At 65.4% G+C, this 16,904-nt stretch overlaps 2 protein-coding genes across 3 annotated transcripts in view; one reads left to right on the top strand and one right to left on the bottom strand.

The window, feature by feature from the left end:
• GNAZ (G protein subunit alpha z) overlaps positions 1-5,143 on the bottom strand; it is a 30,379-nt gene extending 25,236 nt beyond the window's left edge. Inside the window, exon 1 of the mRNA XM_070385744.1 lies at positions 4,995-5,143. The gene's annotated coding sequence lies outside the window, so the exon portion shown is untranslated. The remainder of the gene's footprint in view (positions 1-4,994) is intronic.
• Positions 1-12,324, top strand: part of RSPH14 (radial spoke head 14 homolog) — a 48,747-nt gene extending 36,423 nt beyond the window's left edge. The window contains exons 1-5 of one of the 2 annotated variants that reach the window (XM_070385745.1): positions 5,342-5,747; positions 5,932-6,065; positions 10,382-10,607; positions 10,829-10,965; positions 12,017-12,324. In XM_070385745.1, the coding sequence (XP_070241846.1) occupies positions 5,665-5,747; positions 5,932-6,065; positions 10,382-10,607; positions 10,829-10,965; positions 12,017-12,255 (819 nt within the window). In that variant the 5' untranslated portion in view covers positions 5,342-5,664 and the 3' untranslated portion in view covers positions 12,256-12,324. Of the gene's footprint in view, positions 1-5,341; positions 5,748-5,931; positions 6,066-10,381; positions 10,608-10,828; positions 10,966-12,016 lie in introns of those variants that run through there. The other variant, XM_005907339.2, reaches the window with a different exon arrangement.
• The last annotated feature ends 4,580 nt before the right edge of the window (positions 12,325-16,904 follow it).

Genomic DNA, 16,904 nt, shown 5'->3' with positions numbered 1-16,904 from the left:
GGGGCAGGGAGCGGCCGGGGACTTCCGGGAAGCCTTCCAGCAAGGCCGGGGGCGTCCCCACAGTGATGGACAAGGCGTGTGCCCGGCTACACCCTGACCCGGCCTGCCTGCGAGCCCCCTGCCCAGGCTGGCCCCCCAAGCCTACAGGCCCCACGCCCCCCGCCCCACCCTCGGCACCCAGACACCGCTCACGCCCTTCCCTTCCTCCGTCTCCTGCCCCAGAAGCGCCCAGGACAGCCAGCAACAGGACTGGAGCACCTCTGCACTTCCAGAGCGGGGGGCTGTGGGTTCCATCCCTGGCTGGGGGACAAAGATCCCCGCGTCTGCGCAGCACGGCCGAGAAGCAGGCCAACGCACCTGGAGAGCGGGCCACGGGGCCGCGTGGGGCAGGGCCCAGCCCGGGACGGGGTGGCTTCCCGGTGGGGCCCGCCTGGACCCTCCTCCCGGCCGCCGCCCGCCGGGCGAGGCCGGGCATGGGCACGCTTGCGTGGAGTTATCACAGAGGAAATCAATGCCTGGCACCGGCCCAGTGTTTCAGGGAAATGAACAGATTTTGGCCGAGAACAAAGAGAGTTTGATTAATCAGAAATTGGATAATGGAGGCAACACTCTAATTATTTTTTTCTTCCCGGCGTTTTCTGGAGAAATATGTTTGCACAGCACGTCAGAGGTAACGGAGAGGGTGAGGGGGCGGCCACACCGGGGGACAGTCCCACACCCACATGTGCCGGCCAGGGCTATGGGGGGCGGGCTGGGTCCTGGGGGTCGCTCTGAGGGGCCCCAGGAAGCAAGGGAGGACAGGTGGGCAGGCCGGAGGTACGCACACAGCTCAGGACAGCTGGGCACTGAGCAGGAGGTCAGGCCAGCACAAAATCAGGAGAGGCAGGAGCTGGAGGAGCTGGGGAGGGCTGCTCGACCACAGGCGGGGCCAACGTCTGCGACCCCACCCCCCACCCCCACGCAGAGGATTCTAACAGGCTCACTCCTTAGCACTTTCACAGATCCTCCAGGGACTTCTCTGCGAGAGAGCACCACCCCAATTTAGAAGCAGGCAACTCCAAACTCTGTGATGTGCAGCAGGTCCCTTTGGAAAAGAGACGAACTCCGGGAAGCCATTGTCTATGAGGCTGCACACCACGTGTGCCCGCTCCTGCCAACGGGCGGCCCAGGCCGCCGCCATCTGGCCGTGCCTCCTGCCCGAGGGCCAGGGCCCACAAACAGAGCGGGAGAAGCACCGCGCGGGAGGGCGGGCGGCAGCCCCTGCGGCCCCTGGTGCCGGCTCTGGCCCCGCCGCCCACGGGCTGGGGTGGGGGCAAGGGAAGCACAGGGTGGGCGCTGGCCCGGGGCACCGCTCCACAACGGGCCTCATTGGGCGCGTACACAGGGCCCGCCGGCCTGACGCTCTGCAGTCACGGGCCTCACAGACGCTTAATGACCTGTAACACGGGCCCCGCAGCTGGTGCAGCCGGTCCCCGCGGGGGACCCCACCCCTCCCGCCAACATGCTCCTCCGGGGCCCGCATCCGAGCTCCTGGTTCCACCCGTCCTCAACCCGGAGGAGCCTCGCTGACCCCCGTGCCCCGGCCCCTGGTGTACGGACCCCAGGGCGCCGCGCCCGCCGGCTCTCCCTGAAGACCACCACGTGCGCCTGGGTCCACCCGTATCGCTCCCGCTCCCCACGCCCCACGCAGCCTCTGCGGCCGCCTCCTCGCCGAGGCCGGCCCCGCCCTTCCCCTGCCCCGCTGGCGGACCCACTTTCAGCTGACCCCTGCGTCCGACCCCTTCTTGGCGCCTGGCCCCGCCCTGGGTCAGCAGCCCCTGTCCACGAGCACAGCGGTGGCCCCCGCGCCGTCCACCGGGTGGGTCTCTTTTAAAAGGGTGATCCCACCCGCCCGGCCCCCCATGGCAGCTCCCTGACCCCTGGGCCTTTGCAGCGGCCACCCTCCCCCTGGCGCTCTTCCCTGGGGGACATACAGCTCGACCGTCGCCTCTCCAAGGCGCTGCGTCAACAGCCCCGCCACAGAGACGCCCCCTCCCACCCGCCGCACTGGTTTCCTTCACGGCAACTGTCCTGCCTGATGCCGGTCACGGGGTGTCTGTCCGTCCTCGGGGCTGAGTGTGCTTGCACTGGGCGCTGCCCCAGCCCTCGTGTAAAGATCAGCAAAGGAACCCGCGGCTGAGCCGGGCGAGCGGGTGAGGTTCCGCTTCCCCTGTGGGGCAGCCCAGGGAGACAGGTGGTCCCTGCGGGTTGGTCCCTGTTAGCTCACTCACAGGAAGTGCCCGCCCTGGCAGTGTGGACGCCGGGGAGGGCCATGCAGGGACGGGCAGGGCTCTCCTGGATCTGCCTGCGGTGGGGACAAGAACAGGCTTGGGGGGGACGGGGGGCGGTGGTCTGCGCCCGCCGGCCCTGGGGCTCGCCGTGCCCCCTGAGGCTGCACAAGTGGTTCAGGGCTCCCGCCAGGGCTGAGCCTCAGTGTCTGCCCTGACGTTTCTGTCAGCTTCCAGGGGCCGCCTCCCTGCCAGCCCACAGAACCGGCCCTGGGGCTCGGCCGCCCTGGGCTTCCTTCCTGGGGGTGCGGGGTGGCTAATCTGCCTCCTCCAGGGTTCCTGCCAGGCCAGACGCGGCTGGCAGCCGGGAGCACGCCACACAGAATCCAGGTTCTTCGAGGGCCGGCATGGGGCGGTCAGGGAGGCCGTGTCCTCACAGCTGGGCAGGAGGGTGCGGCGTGCAGTCATCGCGTGTGCTCACGGGGCGGCCTGGCAGTGGGGTCTGGGCCGCTGGGGCCATGCCCTGAGTTTGAGGCCAGCCTTCCCCGCCACTTGGCTCTGCGTCCCCTCTGCCCCGGCCTCCTGCAGGGACCCTGGGCAGCCTGGCCACGTGACCCTGGTTACCCAGAAGTTCCTGGGATCACCGGAGAAGCTCCAGACAGACCAGGAACCTGTCCTCCCGGGACTCCAGGAGACAGAAGAGCTGAGAAGCAGGGGGGAGGGCAGGGCAGAGAATTCATTCCCCGTGCCCCCCGTCTGGAGTTGCGTGGCGGGTCCCTGCAGAGGGGCCAGGCGACAGCACAGAGGCGAGCAGCTCCGGCCCCCGAGCACAGGCTGCGCCCCGTGAGGGCAGGCAGGCAGGCGGCCCCACTCTCCCTGTAGTGAGCTGGGCCTCAGCCAAGAGCTGGTGTGTGTCTGGGGGGGCGGGTGGGGGGCAAGGAGGGGGCGCACTGCATAGATGAACGACACACAGCCCCTTCAGGGGGAGGGCAGAGACACCCTCAGCAGCGGCAGGCAAATAGATCCAGAACAGAAGGTCACCCCGGCCTGCTGAGGGGGACGAAAGTGACTCTTCACCTCCCGTCTGAGAAAATCAGCATCTGTACAACACACGCGCTTTACCCGAGACGCCAGTGTCTTGTCCGTGAAGCGTGAGGCATGCTGAAGGCACAGCGCTGCCTAACTCAGAGCCTCCCCTGCCATCGGCCCTCCCTGGAGACCCCCACGTCTCCACGGTTACAGCTCAGGAAGGTCCGCACCCCGGAGGAACAGAGCCACCAGCTCAACACCATCACCCTCCGTGCTGGCCAGGAAGGGGGAGCCGGTTACCCAGCAGCCCAGCCCTGCTTGGAAGGGCTGGCCGAGGCTGCTAGCACCTCGGGGTCTTCTGGGCTCTTCCCCGGTCCGGTGGGCTCTGGGCCATGCTGCTGCTCCTCGCTCGGGTGAGGATACCACAAGCCTCCCCGGAAGCGGCCGCCGCTGACGGTTGCAGGGGGTCAGCCATTCCTCCCGCGTTCCAGCCTCCGGCGGCCTCCGCCCTTTCCCGCCTGACCTCCGGTGCCCCTGCCAGACCCAACTGCCTGAGTGCCCCCCCAGCCCGGTCCGCTCCTCAGCCCACGTTCTGCCCTCTGCCCGCCAGGCCCACCCCAGCTGTGCCTATGTCCTTCAAGCTTCAGTTCAAATATCACTTTGCCCACGGGGCCCAGCTGAGTCCAGTCCCACCCAGGGGCCCCCTGACGACACCCACCCTCAGGGCTGAGTTCTCCGAGCAGCAGACACTTGTCCCTCCTGGGGCAGTGAGTCAGTCCCGGGAGGGCAGGGCCAGTGCACTCCCACCCCAGCACAGGGGCCTAGGGGAGCAAAGGCTCAGTAAACATTTGCTTAATTGAATTTGGCCAAGGAGCCTCCTCCAGACGGGAGCAGACTGCACGATCCTCGGTGGGGGTGCAGGGGGGAGAGAGACCAGCAGCCCTCCTAGCAGGTGGGCCCTGCGTCCCCACACAGACACAGGGCTCCCAGCCTGGGTGCCGCCCTCCCATCCCCTTTCTCTGCTCACAGAGAACCCCGATTCTCGGCCTAGGAGGATTTCTGCCACCGACGCCGGGGAGGCTCGGCTGCTACCCTGAAGCCAGAAGAACCCTTCGGGCCCCCGGCAGCAGGGCACTGAGCCCCGGCCCAAGGCCCTCCCCTCTACCGCCCCCCCCACCGCACCCCAGGGCCCCCACCGCCTTTTAAGGGAAAAAAAAAAGATCGAGCCGAGAACATATTGCAATCGCAGCGGGTCGATATTCGCCTCTCGCTCTAAATGCTTGCGAGGAACCTGCTCGGGTGCGAGAACGACGACCGCGAGTCGTGCGTCCCCCGGGGGCCCAGGCCTCTGGGGCCCACGCCTTCCGCTTCAGCCCAGGCCACGCGCCGGCCCCTCACCATCACCATCGCCGCCCCGGGAGGGAGACCCCGCCGCACCCGCAGCTCGCCGGCCCGCGCCCCGCGCCGGTGGCCGCCCGGGGCCCCCCGGCCCGCCGCACCTCCGGGCGCGGGCGCCCCTGCCCGCACCTGCCGGCCCGCGGCGCCCCTGCCCTGCGCGCGGGCATCCGCGGCGCGCCGCTCCGCGCCCGGCCCCGCATCCCGGAGCCCCCAACCCCGGCCCAGGCGGGGCCCCCTCCGCACAGAAGGCCCGGGCGGGGTCCGGGGCCGCGCGCCCCGACCGCGGGGCTGCCCGCTCACCTCAGGGCCGCGGCCGAGCTGCTCCGGCGGCGCGGGGCGGCGGCGCCCGCGCGGGGACGTGACCGGGCCGCGGGCGGCGCACACGCCGCCGGCCGGGCTCCCTCCGCCCGCTCTCCCGCGCCGCCGCCGCCCGCGGGTCCGCCCGCCCGCCCCGCGCCGCGCCGCGCCGCCGGCAGGAGGCGGAGCCGCCAGCGCGCAGTGTTGCCGGGCCAACCGCGGGCGGAGGCCCCCGCGCCCGCCGGCCCGCCGCCCATTGGGCGCGAGCGGCTGACGGACAGGCCCACGGCCCAGCGACGGCGGGCCGAGGGGGCGGTGCCGGGGCTCCGTGCGCTCCGCGGCCCCGCACGCGCGCGCCGCCCGCTCGGCCGGCACCCGGAGGGGCCCTGCGGTCTCACTGCGTCGAGGCCGGGCGCCCACCCCGCTCCCCGCTGCCGCCCCGGGAGGCCGAGTGCGCGGGCGGTGCGTGGCCCCGGCCGCGTCCGCCGTCACCGGCCCAGATGCCAGCCTAGCCTGAGCTCCGCGACCTTGGACACCCGGTTGACCTCTGTGAGGCCTGTTTGCAAAGCGGGACTAGTGGCACCTGCTGCTCTGAGTTGTCGCGACGGTCGCCTCGGACGTGGGAAAGGGCCGTGCGGACCCTGGAGGTTTACGCCGGCGACGTCTTGCAGCGATGGAAGGGGGCTTCGTCGTCTTTGCTGCTCGGGCCAGCAGGGTTAGGGCTCATCAGGGTCCCTGGCAATCCTGCCACAGAAGGTTTGCCCTGGAAGGGAGGATACTAGAGTGGGAGGGGCCCAGGAGCGGCGCCTCCAGACAAGAGAGGCGGGAGGGAGCCAGTTCTGTTGAGGCCAGGGCCCATGGGCGCCATTGGGAAGCTCACAGACTGCTCGGATGCTCAGCAAAATGCAGAGAAGGGCAGTCTGCCAGCTTCTGCTTTCAGTTTCAGGGGGAGCCCATCTGCGGGCCTCGGAGCCAGGAGCCCCTCGTCCCTGTGCTTAAAAAGACTCAAGCCAGAACCAAGATGTCAGTGCTCCTCTGTCCTCCCCTACGCGCCGTGCATCTCAGAGCCCCCAGGTAAATGTAAATGCTCCTGCAGATGCTCCTCACTAACCCTTCTTTATACCCCTACACCTCATTGTATGGTCACAGTACCAGGGTCAGACCACTTGTTGGCTGAAGGAGATGGGGTGGTGGGCCAAGCCCAGGCCTGTGAAGGTGCCGCCTACACACGGTTAGAGAACGGACAGACGTCGGTGATGGGCATCCTTAGGTGGATGACTCACTGAGGTCTAGACTAGATCTGATACGTGCTGGCTGCAGGTGGCCCCTGAGGACCAATGGGAAGTGGCCGACCATCGGGGGCTCCTTTGTGTGCACGCCTGCACCGCCAGGCCGGGTCAGGATGGGCTTTTCTGCCCAGAGGGCCACTCAGAGGCCAGTGGCCGTGACAGACCCTGCTCCAGGGTGGTGCAGAGGAAGCTGGGGGTGAAGCACAGCCCCGACTCCGCCGCCGCCCCCTGTACACGCTTGACAAGTTACTTCACCCGGATGAGCCTCAGCTGCTGCTCCTATCACAGGGGACATGAGCAGGTGGTCCCGAGAGGGTGATTCTGACGGGAGATGCACGTTGACCCGCGTGCAGAGAGGGCGGGGCACCTGAGGGACCAGGGGTCCAAACTCAGCTGTTTGCAGAGGCACATGTAGCTGTGAGCATGGGGAGACCCCGCAGGGCAGTCCAGGTATGAGATGAGGGGCCCGATGAGCCAGGCTGCTGCCCCCCAGCCCCCTGACTGCGGAAGTGAGTGCTTCCCCCACCTCGAGCAGTGACCTTCACCCTCCTTTCAGCAAGCACTCACTCCTCTGCGCTCAGGATGGAGGGGGCCTGCGAGCTGGGGCAGGAGGAAGCCCGTTCCGCGCTGGGGCAGACCGCTGAGCCTTGAGCCGTGTGCGGCCGGGACGAAGCCAGAGGATCAGCACAGCTGGAGCCCCGAGGATGCCAGCCACCCAGCCTGGCACGGGTCAGGGGACGGTAGCAGCTGCTGGCGGCCCTTGGATGGGACTAGGGAGCTTGGCCTAAGAACCGCGGGAGAGTTTTGGGTCCTAAAATTTAAGGAGGAGGATGGCAAGGTCTTCACGTTTATTCACAGTAGGCCTGGTCCCACTGTGTGAGGTCGTTCTCAAGGGTAGAATCAAGTAAGAAAACGTCAGCTAGTCAGCCCAGGGACAGGAAGAAAGCAGAGTCCGTCTGTGAGGCTCAGGCCAGGCCGGGAGATGCCGGGTGACCTGGCATGTCTGGGAAAGGCTGGATGGAGGCTGGGGGCCGAGAGGAGCCAGTGGGAGGGAGATGCCGGAAGAGGCACTTGTGAAGCCCGAGGAGGAGCCGCTGGAGACGTGCACGCAGAGAGGGGGGCATCCCCGGGCCATGGGGTGGGGGGATCTTGGGAGGAAGACGTGGTCACCGTGTCAGGCGCTCCTGAGGGGCCGAAGCTGAGGACAGAGCAGGGTCCCCACGAGCCAGGGCAGGCACGAGGGTGGAGCCGGGGCCGCGCGAGGCTGAAAAGACAGACAGGCAGGTGGAGGCCAGGCCTGCTGAGGTTTGGGCACCGGGGCGGATGCCAGGCCCTGGGGCCGGGTCCACACTGTCCCAGAGCACAGGACGGGAGAGCACAGCGCTGGCTCCATGGGAGAAAGGGGGACGGGGCACCCTGCTGCCTGAGCCCACCCAGCACTCGGGAATGGCCAAACCTCCACTGCAGGGGTTGCACACCTGGGGATCATGACCCTCGGTCCCAGCCATTCCGGGCCCAGCAGCCGCACTGGACCCAGGCCTCCCCTGGCTCACGCAGGCGTCATGCTGTTGCCCCACGAGGCCCAGCTCCCCGGGAGCCTCCGGGGCCCCTAGGACCTGGAATGCCTCATCTACGCGGGTCAGCCCCAGGTGGTGACGACTGTTCCGCTGACTTTCGCTCCGGGCCTCCCCACCGTCCTAGGGCGCCCCCTTCTGGCCAGCTCTTCTCCCAGCCCCACCTGTCCATCCCGCTCACCCCAACCTCGCCGCCGGGCAGTCGGGGGTCTTGGTGGGTTTTCTGACGGGTTTCTTTGGGGTCTGTGCACCACCACTGCCCCCCCCCAACTAGAACAAGCCAGATCTGGGTTAGTTATAAATAGCCAGGCCTTCCACTCTCCTTTTAGCTGAAAAGCAGCGAAGTGAGCGAGCAGAAAGGCGCACCCCGCACGCGTTTTATTTTTAAATCTCCCGTTTCCAAATGAGCCAGGCCCAGCAATGCTGGAAGGAAAGCCCTGGGCAGCTGAAGGCCTTGCCTCTCCCTCCTGCGTGACTCCCGCTGCTCACCTGTCCACAGCAGCACCTTCCCTGGGCTGGCCCGGGTGCAGAGACCCCACTCAGCCCTGATGCATGGTGCAGCCCCCAGGCAGGAACCGTATCCCTCCGACGGCCAGTGCCGTCCTTCTCAGAGGGTCAGACTGTCACCTCCACACTGTGGGCTGCGGAGTGGCCATCCAGACGGCTGTGGCCGAGCGGGGCTGTGGCTGGGAGGCCTGAGGGGAAGGGCCGGGTATACCTGTCTGGTGGTGGCCAGGCCGGAGAGCAGGGCTGAGGGGGCGAGAGCACTCAGACCCCCCAGAGGGGCAGGCGGGGACCACCCAGAGGTGTTCCCGCAGGGCAGGAACTGTGCAGCCTTTGTCTGAAGCCCCCTCCCACCCCTCACCCGCACCCACAGGCCCCGGCCTGCAGCTGGAACTCCGTGGGCTCTGAGCCCCTTGCTGTGCCAGGCCCGTGTCTGGGCACACGGGGATACTAGTCCCTGACACTAGCCCCCTCCCACCCCTCCTCCTCTGACACTGCACTGCCCCCTGCCAGGTGGGCTCGTGCCAGTAATGACGACACCAGGCTCCGTGAGGGTGAGCGGCTTGTCTGAGGTCACACGCTGGATACAGTTAGGAGTGCACCTTAGCCTTCTTCTGCCTTTAGTCTGTGTCAAACCACGGGACTCCCCTGGCAGTCCAGTGGTTAAGCACCTGCTTTGCAGTGCAGGGGACACGGGTTCGAGCCATACTCAGGAAACTAGGGCTCCATGTGCTGCAGGGTGGATGCTGAGCCCTTGAGCCAGGACGGAGGCCTAGCACAGCCAAAAATAAACATTAAACCCACAACGTAGACAACCCAGTACTCTTGAGGCAACAGGAAAACACTTTTCCTGTGTTGTGAGTGCCCTGAGAAGAAATGGGCGGCGCTGGTGGCTCCACCTGACGCCCCAGGAGCAAGCCAGCTGGGGGCAACTGGGGGCCCCTGCACACGCTGCCCTTCCTCGCCGCAGGCCCCTGCCACGTGAGCTCTCAAGGACCGAGGGCGGAAGGCTGGGAGATGTCTTCAAAGAGGAAATCCCTGGGTGCTAATTGGCACTCAGAGACCTGTAGGCTAATTAACCTGTTTATTTGTCTCTCTGGAGTAAATTAGTGGGTTGAGCTGGGAAGGCAGGAGACAGAGGTGTCGGCCGGTGGCAGCTTCGGCAGGGGACCGTGGACGGCTTCACGGTGGGCAGCTTGGACTGCTGGGGAGGGGGTGGGCTGTTGGGCACCCTCCTTGGGGGCCCATTCCCTGCCCTGCGGGGGCTGCTCTGCCAGTAGTTCTGAGCACTCAGGAGCACCCTTGGGGTGCTGCCTGGCCGTCTCTGGGGTCTCCTCTGGGCAGCCAGCTGTGTGCTGACTCCCCAGGGTGGGCAGGCTGGGAGGAGTAAGGCAGAAGCTTTCACAGGGGTCGGGCAGGCGGCTCCAGGCGGGGCCCCTCCCTGCTGGGCACTGGGCCCCTTCAGACCCCTCGGCCGGAATCTATGGACCGTCCACCCACTGTGGATGGGGGCGCGGCCCTTTTTATGTGAGATGCTGTGCTGTTAACTCTAAACCTTCCTCCTGTAACCTCCCCGGCCAGCTTTCTCTCCCATCCCCGGGGTTGGCCGGGTATCACAGAGACGTCGCGTTGTGGGTGGAAGGAGGGACTGATGCCCCCCGCCCCCACCCCAGGCTTCCCTCTGGTTCATGGTGGTTGGGGGAGGGGGAAGGCCCCCCGTGTGCCCGGGTCCCGCAGGGGCGGCTGCTGCTTCTCAGGCCGCCGTTCCAGGCGGGTGCCCCCAATCCCAGGTGGCCAAGGGCTGGACTTTTTGGGGCCCTCCGTGACCTCACAGCTCCCACCCCTGCTTGTCAGCCATGGTTTCAGGCCCCTGCTTGGCAGCAGGAGAGGGTGGGATTTGTAATTTATCTGGTCAGATACTGCAGCCTCCGCCCCCCCCCGCCGCAGTCCTCCGGCTTCCAGCACACGTGACAGGTGGGGGGTGGCCACAGGCCCACGCTCCGTCCCTGCTCCTGTCCCACAGGGGCCCTGGGCATCGTCAACAGCGGCCTGATCCCCTCGCTGGTGTGGAAGCTGCAGCGGGAGGAGGAAGAAATCCAGGTGCTCCTGCTGGACACGCTGGCTGCCTGCCTCACGGAGGATGCCACCGAGGCGCTGGCCAGCCGCGCGGTGCCCTTCCTGAAGGAGAAGCTTCTGAGCACCAACTGCGACATCCGCAGCAAAGCCGCCCGCACGCTCATCGCCGTCAGGTGAGGCCCCGGCTGGCCGCCCCCGCCTGCGTGCCCTGGGGGAGTAGGACCCCTCCACCAGGGCGGCCCGACAGTCTGTGCCCCAGGAGGCCCCCAGTCCCGCCCCCTCCCGTGAGGAAGGGAGGCCCAGGAGACGCCTTGTGCAGTCAGGACCGGGAGCCCAGGGCATCGAGTCGCTCGTGGGCCAGGGTGGCCGTGCTCACAGCCTGTGCCCGGCGCAGCGTCCCCCCGGAGGGCAAGGTCCAGGTGTGGCAGCATGATGTCATCCCCATCCTGGTTCACCTGCTGAAGGACAGGGACGAGGAGGTGCAGGCCAACGCGGCGGGGGCGCTCATGAACGCCACGGTGACCACCGAAGGTGAGGCGGCCCGGGCGGGGGTCACCGCGGCCCCGACCTGCCGGTGTCGCCCCCTCTGGGGCGGCCGGGCCCCTCCCTGTCATCCTCTCGGTTCCCTGGTTTTGGAAGTCCTGCCTCTGACCCAGTCCTTTGTGAACCAAAATTCTTGGACTGACTCGGTTGCCACGCCCGAGCCAGTCCTCCTGAGTTCCCGGCAGACGATGGAGCCCAGCAGCGCTCTCCCCAGTGTGCTGGGGCGGGGCCGGGGGGCGAAGAGGAACTGAGGTTACCCTGCACCCCGACTCCCACACTCAAGTCAGTGCCCTGGGTGGTTGGAGGGGCCCGGACCGGTTCCCCGGGGCTGCCTGGGCCTCTGATCCTCAGTCAGCGGCAGACCCCCCAGCGCTGGGAGTCCTGCCGCTCCCCATTTGCTCTGAGGAGCCCCCCGCAGCCCCCCGGCCACCCCCACCCCCGCCCGCTCTGGTCCACACTCAGTGTCCCCCCGGGCATCCTGGGTGCACGCCTGGAGGGCTGGGGGCTCTCAAGGGACCCCGGCGACGTGGGAGTTTGGGGACATGAGGCCACCTTCCCTGAGCTGGCGTTCCTGCCGAGCGACCCTGAGCCCCCGTGGCAGGCCAGGCCCCAGTGTGGGGGTGAGGTGGGCGGTGGAGACGTGGATGCCTTGGCCTCTGAGGTCTGCAGCTTGGGGACCTAGGGGCACGAGGCAGAGCAGACTGTCGGGGTATCCTGGGGGCAGCGGGTGTGGGGTGGACCCACAGGATGACGGGGGCACCTGGGCCAAGGGGGCTGGCCAGTGTGACAGCAGCGAGAAGTGATTGACGCAGGAGGGTGGGGCTAAGCGTGGCATTTCAGCAAGCGGGGACAGGGGGCAGCGACTGGAGTTTAATTTTCAAAAGATCCTTCACGCTGCCTGGTGAGGCACCTGGTGGCTGGGGAGAAGCCGGCGCGGGGAGCTCGTGGGGCTCAGGCTGTGGGCACGGACGGCCGGGGGGCCTGGGAGGTGGGCAGGGCTCCCCCCACCCCAGGAACACTTGGCATCGGTGGCCGGCAGGGAAGTATGCGGCCCTGGACGTGGAGGCCACCCGCCCGCTGCTGCAGCTGCTGACCTCGTCTCTGAGCAAGGCACGCCTGAACGCCATCAAGGCCCTCACCATGCTGGCCGAGGCACCTGAGGGCCGCAAGCTCCTGCAGCCCCACGTGGCCACCTTCCGGGCGCTCGAGGAGGACTTCAGCCCGGCCGTGCAGCGCGCAGCCCAGATCGCCATCAGAGTCATCGAGTGGAAGCCCTGAGCCTCCTACCAGCACCCCCGGCCCCACGACTCCATGCCCGAATAAACGCACGGAGCCTCTTTATCTTGGTCCGAGTGGTGGCACCTGATGGTTCTGTCTCCTCTCTCTCGCCAAGGGGAAACGCCCAGCTTGGGAGGACCAGGCCACAGGCTGACCTCGGGTCTCGGGGACAGGCAGGAGGCCTCTCTGCACCCCCCTGCTGCACTCGAGGCCCCTGGGAGGGCAGAGAGCAGGGACGGGGCGGAGGACGGGGCTGGACACTCCGGTGAACAGGCCCTTGGGGTGCAGCCCTGCTCGCGGGTCAGCCAGCTTCCCACAGGGGTAGCAGGAAGGCAGGCCACAGGTGCCACCCCTGTGGGCTCTTGCTGGGGGAGGGTGAGTTGTAAGAGGCCCCCCACCTGCACCCCAGGGATGAGTGCTCGGCACAGGGTAGCCCTTAAGGCCTCCCCCTCAAACAGCTGAGCTCCCCAAAGCCAAGTCCCCTAAGTGAGCCTGGGCCGGCCTCCCCCAGCCCTCCCGCTGCTGTCTGCAGGCTAGAGCGTCTGCGGGGATGGGAGGTGATGTAGCGGGGAGGAGAAGCAGGCTGCTGGGATGGGCTTGGTGGGGGGCGGGGAGGCACAGGGGGCCCCAGGGTCCCCCCCAGCCCACCCTGGCTGGCAGTCTGGCTCCATTTCAGGGCTGGACTCGTTGGTCTGGGCTGAGCCAGGGCCTCGCTCTCCAGGACTCACACCAGCTTTTTTTCCCTCGTTCCATCCGCAAACAGCAGCCCCACTTCCTGCGGCAAAGAACCTCCCACAGAACCAGCACCCCCAGGGAGTGAGTGCCTTCCCCGAGTCCTTCCGGGAACTAGGGCCTTCGCTTACCCAGAAGGGACATAGGGACGCCTGCCTCCCTGGGGCCCCCAGGGATGAGCCCCAAGCAGGCCCCCTTGTTCCGGGAGAGGCCGGCTGCCAGGCCCAGGGGGGCTTTCAGGTTAAGTCTCGTTCTCAGGAAAGGTCCTGTAAGAGGGGCGCTTTGAGGGCTCCGTCGGCCTGCCCCGTCGCCCTGCCCCGTCGCCCCTCCGCCACGGCGCGCTGGCTCCAGCTCGCCACCTCCTGGCCACCGAGACCCGTGCACGGGGCCCCTCCCTCCCTGTGGCGGCCGTCCTGGCCCTCCGCCCAGGGCCCTGGTTGCGCCCTGCTGGTCTCCTCTGTAGAAAGACCCCCCTTTCCTAACCTGGCCGATCTGTCCCGCTCTCCTGCACGGTCTCGCCCACCTGGCGGGCTTCCTCTACCAGCTTCCCTTCTCAGCTAGGGCAGCCCGCTGTCTTCTCTCCCTGCAGTCTGAATCGCTAGCGCCAGCTTCTCTCCCGGGTCCCGGCCCCCTGCAAGGAACTTAATACCGACCCTTAAATGTCTCCATGCAAGAATTAATACCAACACTTCACCAACTGCTTTAAAAAAAAGACAAGAGGCAGGGACACTTCCCAACTCATTCCATGAGGCTAATATCACTCCCATCCCCAAACCAGGCAAAGACCTCACGAGGAAAGAAAACTATAGACCAATGTCCTCTACGCATATAGACACAAGAACTCAACCAAATATTAGCAAACCAAATCCAGCCGCGTGAGAAAAGCCTTATATACCACAACCAACGGGCATTTCTCCCCATGATGCAAGGTGGGTTCAACGCGTGACGACGAACCAATGGAACAGCGTGCAAAGAGAATAAAGAACAGAAATCACACGGTCACCTTCACAGGTGCAGGAGAAAGCATTTGACAATCCAACACCCATTTCATAAAAAAAAAAAAAAAAACCTTAAAACTAAAACAAAAAACTCTCAGCAAAAACATCCCTGGTGCTCCAGGGGTCAAGAACCTGCCTGCCAGTGCAGGGGATGCGGGTCCCAGCCCTAGACTGGGGAGATCCTCCATGCCACAGAGCAACTAAAAAGCCCGTGTGCCAGAGATACTGAGCCCACCTGTCGCAAGTCCTGAAGCCCGCGTGTCCGAGAGCCTGAGCTCTGCATGGGGGAAGCCACCCCAGTGAGAAGCCCATGCAGAACGACTAGAGCGTGGCCCCACTCACTGCAGCTAGAGAGAGCCCAAGCATGGCAGTGAGGGCCCGGCACAGCCAAAAAGAAACACATAAACAAAGCTTGAAAAACTCAGCAACACAGGGATAGGGTGGAATTTCCTCAACATGATAACATCTGCTAACATCATACTCGACCGTGAGACGCTCGATGCTTTTCCTCCAAGATGGGGAGCAAGACAAGGATGTCCGCTCTCACTACCTCAAACTTGACGCTGTACCAGAGGTTCTAGCCAGGGCAGTTTAGGCAACAGAATGAAACAAAAGGCATCCAGGTTGAAAGAAGTTGTCTGTACTTGCAGGTTACATGATTTTATATGTGAAAAAATTCCAAGGAATACACTTAAAAATATAAGAATAAACAAATTTCACAAAGTTACAGGTTCCAAGATCAAGATACAAGTTTTGTTTTTCTGTACCTGAGCAATGACCCATCTGAAAATGCAATTAAAATAAAGGGTAGGGGACTAATAGAAACCGTCGTGTATAAAATAAATAAGCTACAAGGACATACTGTACAACCCAGGAAATAAAACCAACCCTTTGATAATAACTATAAATGGAGTGTGACCTTCAGAAATTATGAATCACTAGGTCACGCACCTGTAATTCACATAATATTGTACATTGACTATATCTCAACTTTTTAAAAAGCCTCATTTACTGTAGCATCAAAAAGAATAAAACACTCAGGAATCAACTTAGATGTGTAAGACTTGAGTGCTGAAGACAAAACACTGTTGAAAGAAGCGAAAGGGGCCCTAAATGAATGGGGGCCATCCCACCTTCACGGATCAGAAAGACCGAACATGGGCAAGGTAGCACAGAGCGTCTTCACGCGACTCGGAGCCCGTGTGCCCACACGGAGCCCTCCTCGTCCACGCCTGCTCCCGTCCTGCGGGCCCGGTGCGGGGGCTGGGGCGCCCTTCACCCATGTGCTCAGGCTGGAGAGCCGTTGCTGGGCCCTCCTTCCAGAAGCCCAGCGACCCAAGCCCTGTCCCTTCTGCTTGCTGGCTTCTCTTGGTGCTGATCGGCTCCCTCGTCTTTCCTGCCACTGACTTGCCTGGATCCCTCTAACAGCCTCCCGGTGGGTGTTCTCACCTCCTTTTCACCTCCCCGGCAGCACTCAGCAAACCGGGTCCTATTCCTTCATGGCTGAAGCTTCCAGTGACTCAGGGTCCCAAAGCATGTGAGGCCGGCAGGTCGGGCCCCTTCCCACCTTTGCCCTCCACGCCCCCAGCTCTGTGCCCGGGCCTGCTCACACCCTCGCCCTCGGCGCCCCCAGCTCTGTGCCCAGGCCTGCTCACACCCTCGCCCTCGGCGCCCCCAGCTCTGTGCCCGGGCCTGCTCACACCCTCGCCCTCGGCGCCCCCAGCTCTGCGCCCGGGCCTGCTCACACCCTCGCCCTCGGCGCCCCCAGCTCTGTGCCCGGGCCTGCTCACACCCTGTCACTCTGTCGCCCCGCTGGCTCACTGACCTCCTGCTGTAGTCAAGGGAGGCCTCTTCCCTGGGGCGCCCCTGCCGCTGTGCGTGTGTGCAGAGGCCGCCTCTACTGGGTTTCCTGACTGAGCTCAGTCTCCTCTTCTGTGGAGTGTGGCTGATCCTGGTCCTTCCACCTGGGCTGGGTCCACAGCTTGAAGGTGGTGATGACCCCGGCAGGGAACAGTGGGCCCACCCTCCGCACCGGCCATCCCCACTGGTGCTTCGCTCTGCTTCCCGAGACCATGAGCCCTGCCCGTGAGGGTTCCCAGCAGTGCTGGCGCACAGTAGGCACTCAGACATGTCCGCTGAAGGACTGAACGGGGAAAGACGGGCTGGTTCTGACCACACCTTCAGAGGGTGGTTTTTGCAACGCTGGTAGGCCTCCCACAAACCCCTTTGACGTATCTGAGACTTTTTCTAAAGATTCATTTATTCTGGTCTGAGAAGAAGAAAGAGGACGGGGTGGCTGAGGGCGCCCCTGCAAGGACACAGCCCAGGAGTGGCCTCTACCTGACTGCCAAGGGGATCCAGCCCAGGGCTCGCCTCCCAGGAGCAGGCAGACTGAGAGGGACCAGGCGGAGCTCGGCAAGGAGGGGTGTTTCCTCTCCATCTGTCCCCAAGGGGCGCAGCCAGACAGAAGCGAGCTGCAGGGAGGCCTGGTCCTCAGGCAGGGACCAGCTCAGCCCACCACCGTCCAGGCAGGTGCCAACGCCTCTGTCCATGCAAGCCCTGCCTGTGTGACCTTCGGCAGTGGGCTCAGCCCCTGTGGGTGGGCATCTTTGCCAGCAGCGTACCTTTCCAGAGGAGGAGAGGGCACTGCCAGTGGAGGTGGGCACAGGAAGGAAACGGTGGCAGCAAACACAGGCAAGGCTCCCAAGGGTCTCAAGAGGCGAAACGCCAGAGCCAGCGTGGAAGCCAGCGCCTGTGTGCAGCCATCTGAGGGCGTGGCTCAGCGAGCAGAGGAGGCGTGCTCGCCCGCGGGCCCTGCCCTCGCCGCGGGCCTTGCCGCCCTGGGGCTCAGGGCGCATGCTGGGCGGTGTGAGCCAGGCCCCTCGTCCGGGCCGCCCCAGGCCCCCTCCCGCGCGGCCG

This window comes from Bos mutus, chromosome 17, assembly GCF_027580195.1.
Source record: "Bos mutus isolate GX-2022 chromosome 17, NWIPB_WYAK_1.1, whole genome shotgun sequence".
In the NCBI taxonomy this organism is placed as follows: Eukaryota; Metazoa; Chordata; class Mammalia; order Artiodactyla; family Bovidae; genus Bos; species Bos mutus.
The sequence above is the reverse complement of the archived record's forward strand: the minus strand, read 5'-3'. Positions and strand labels throughout refer to the sequence as shown.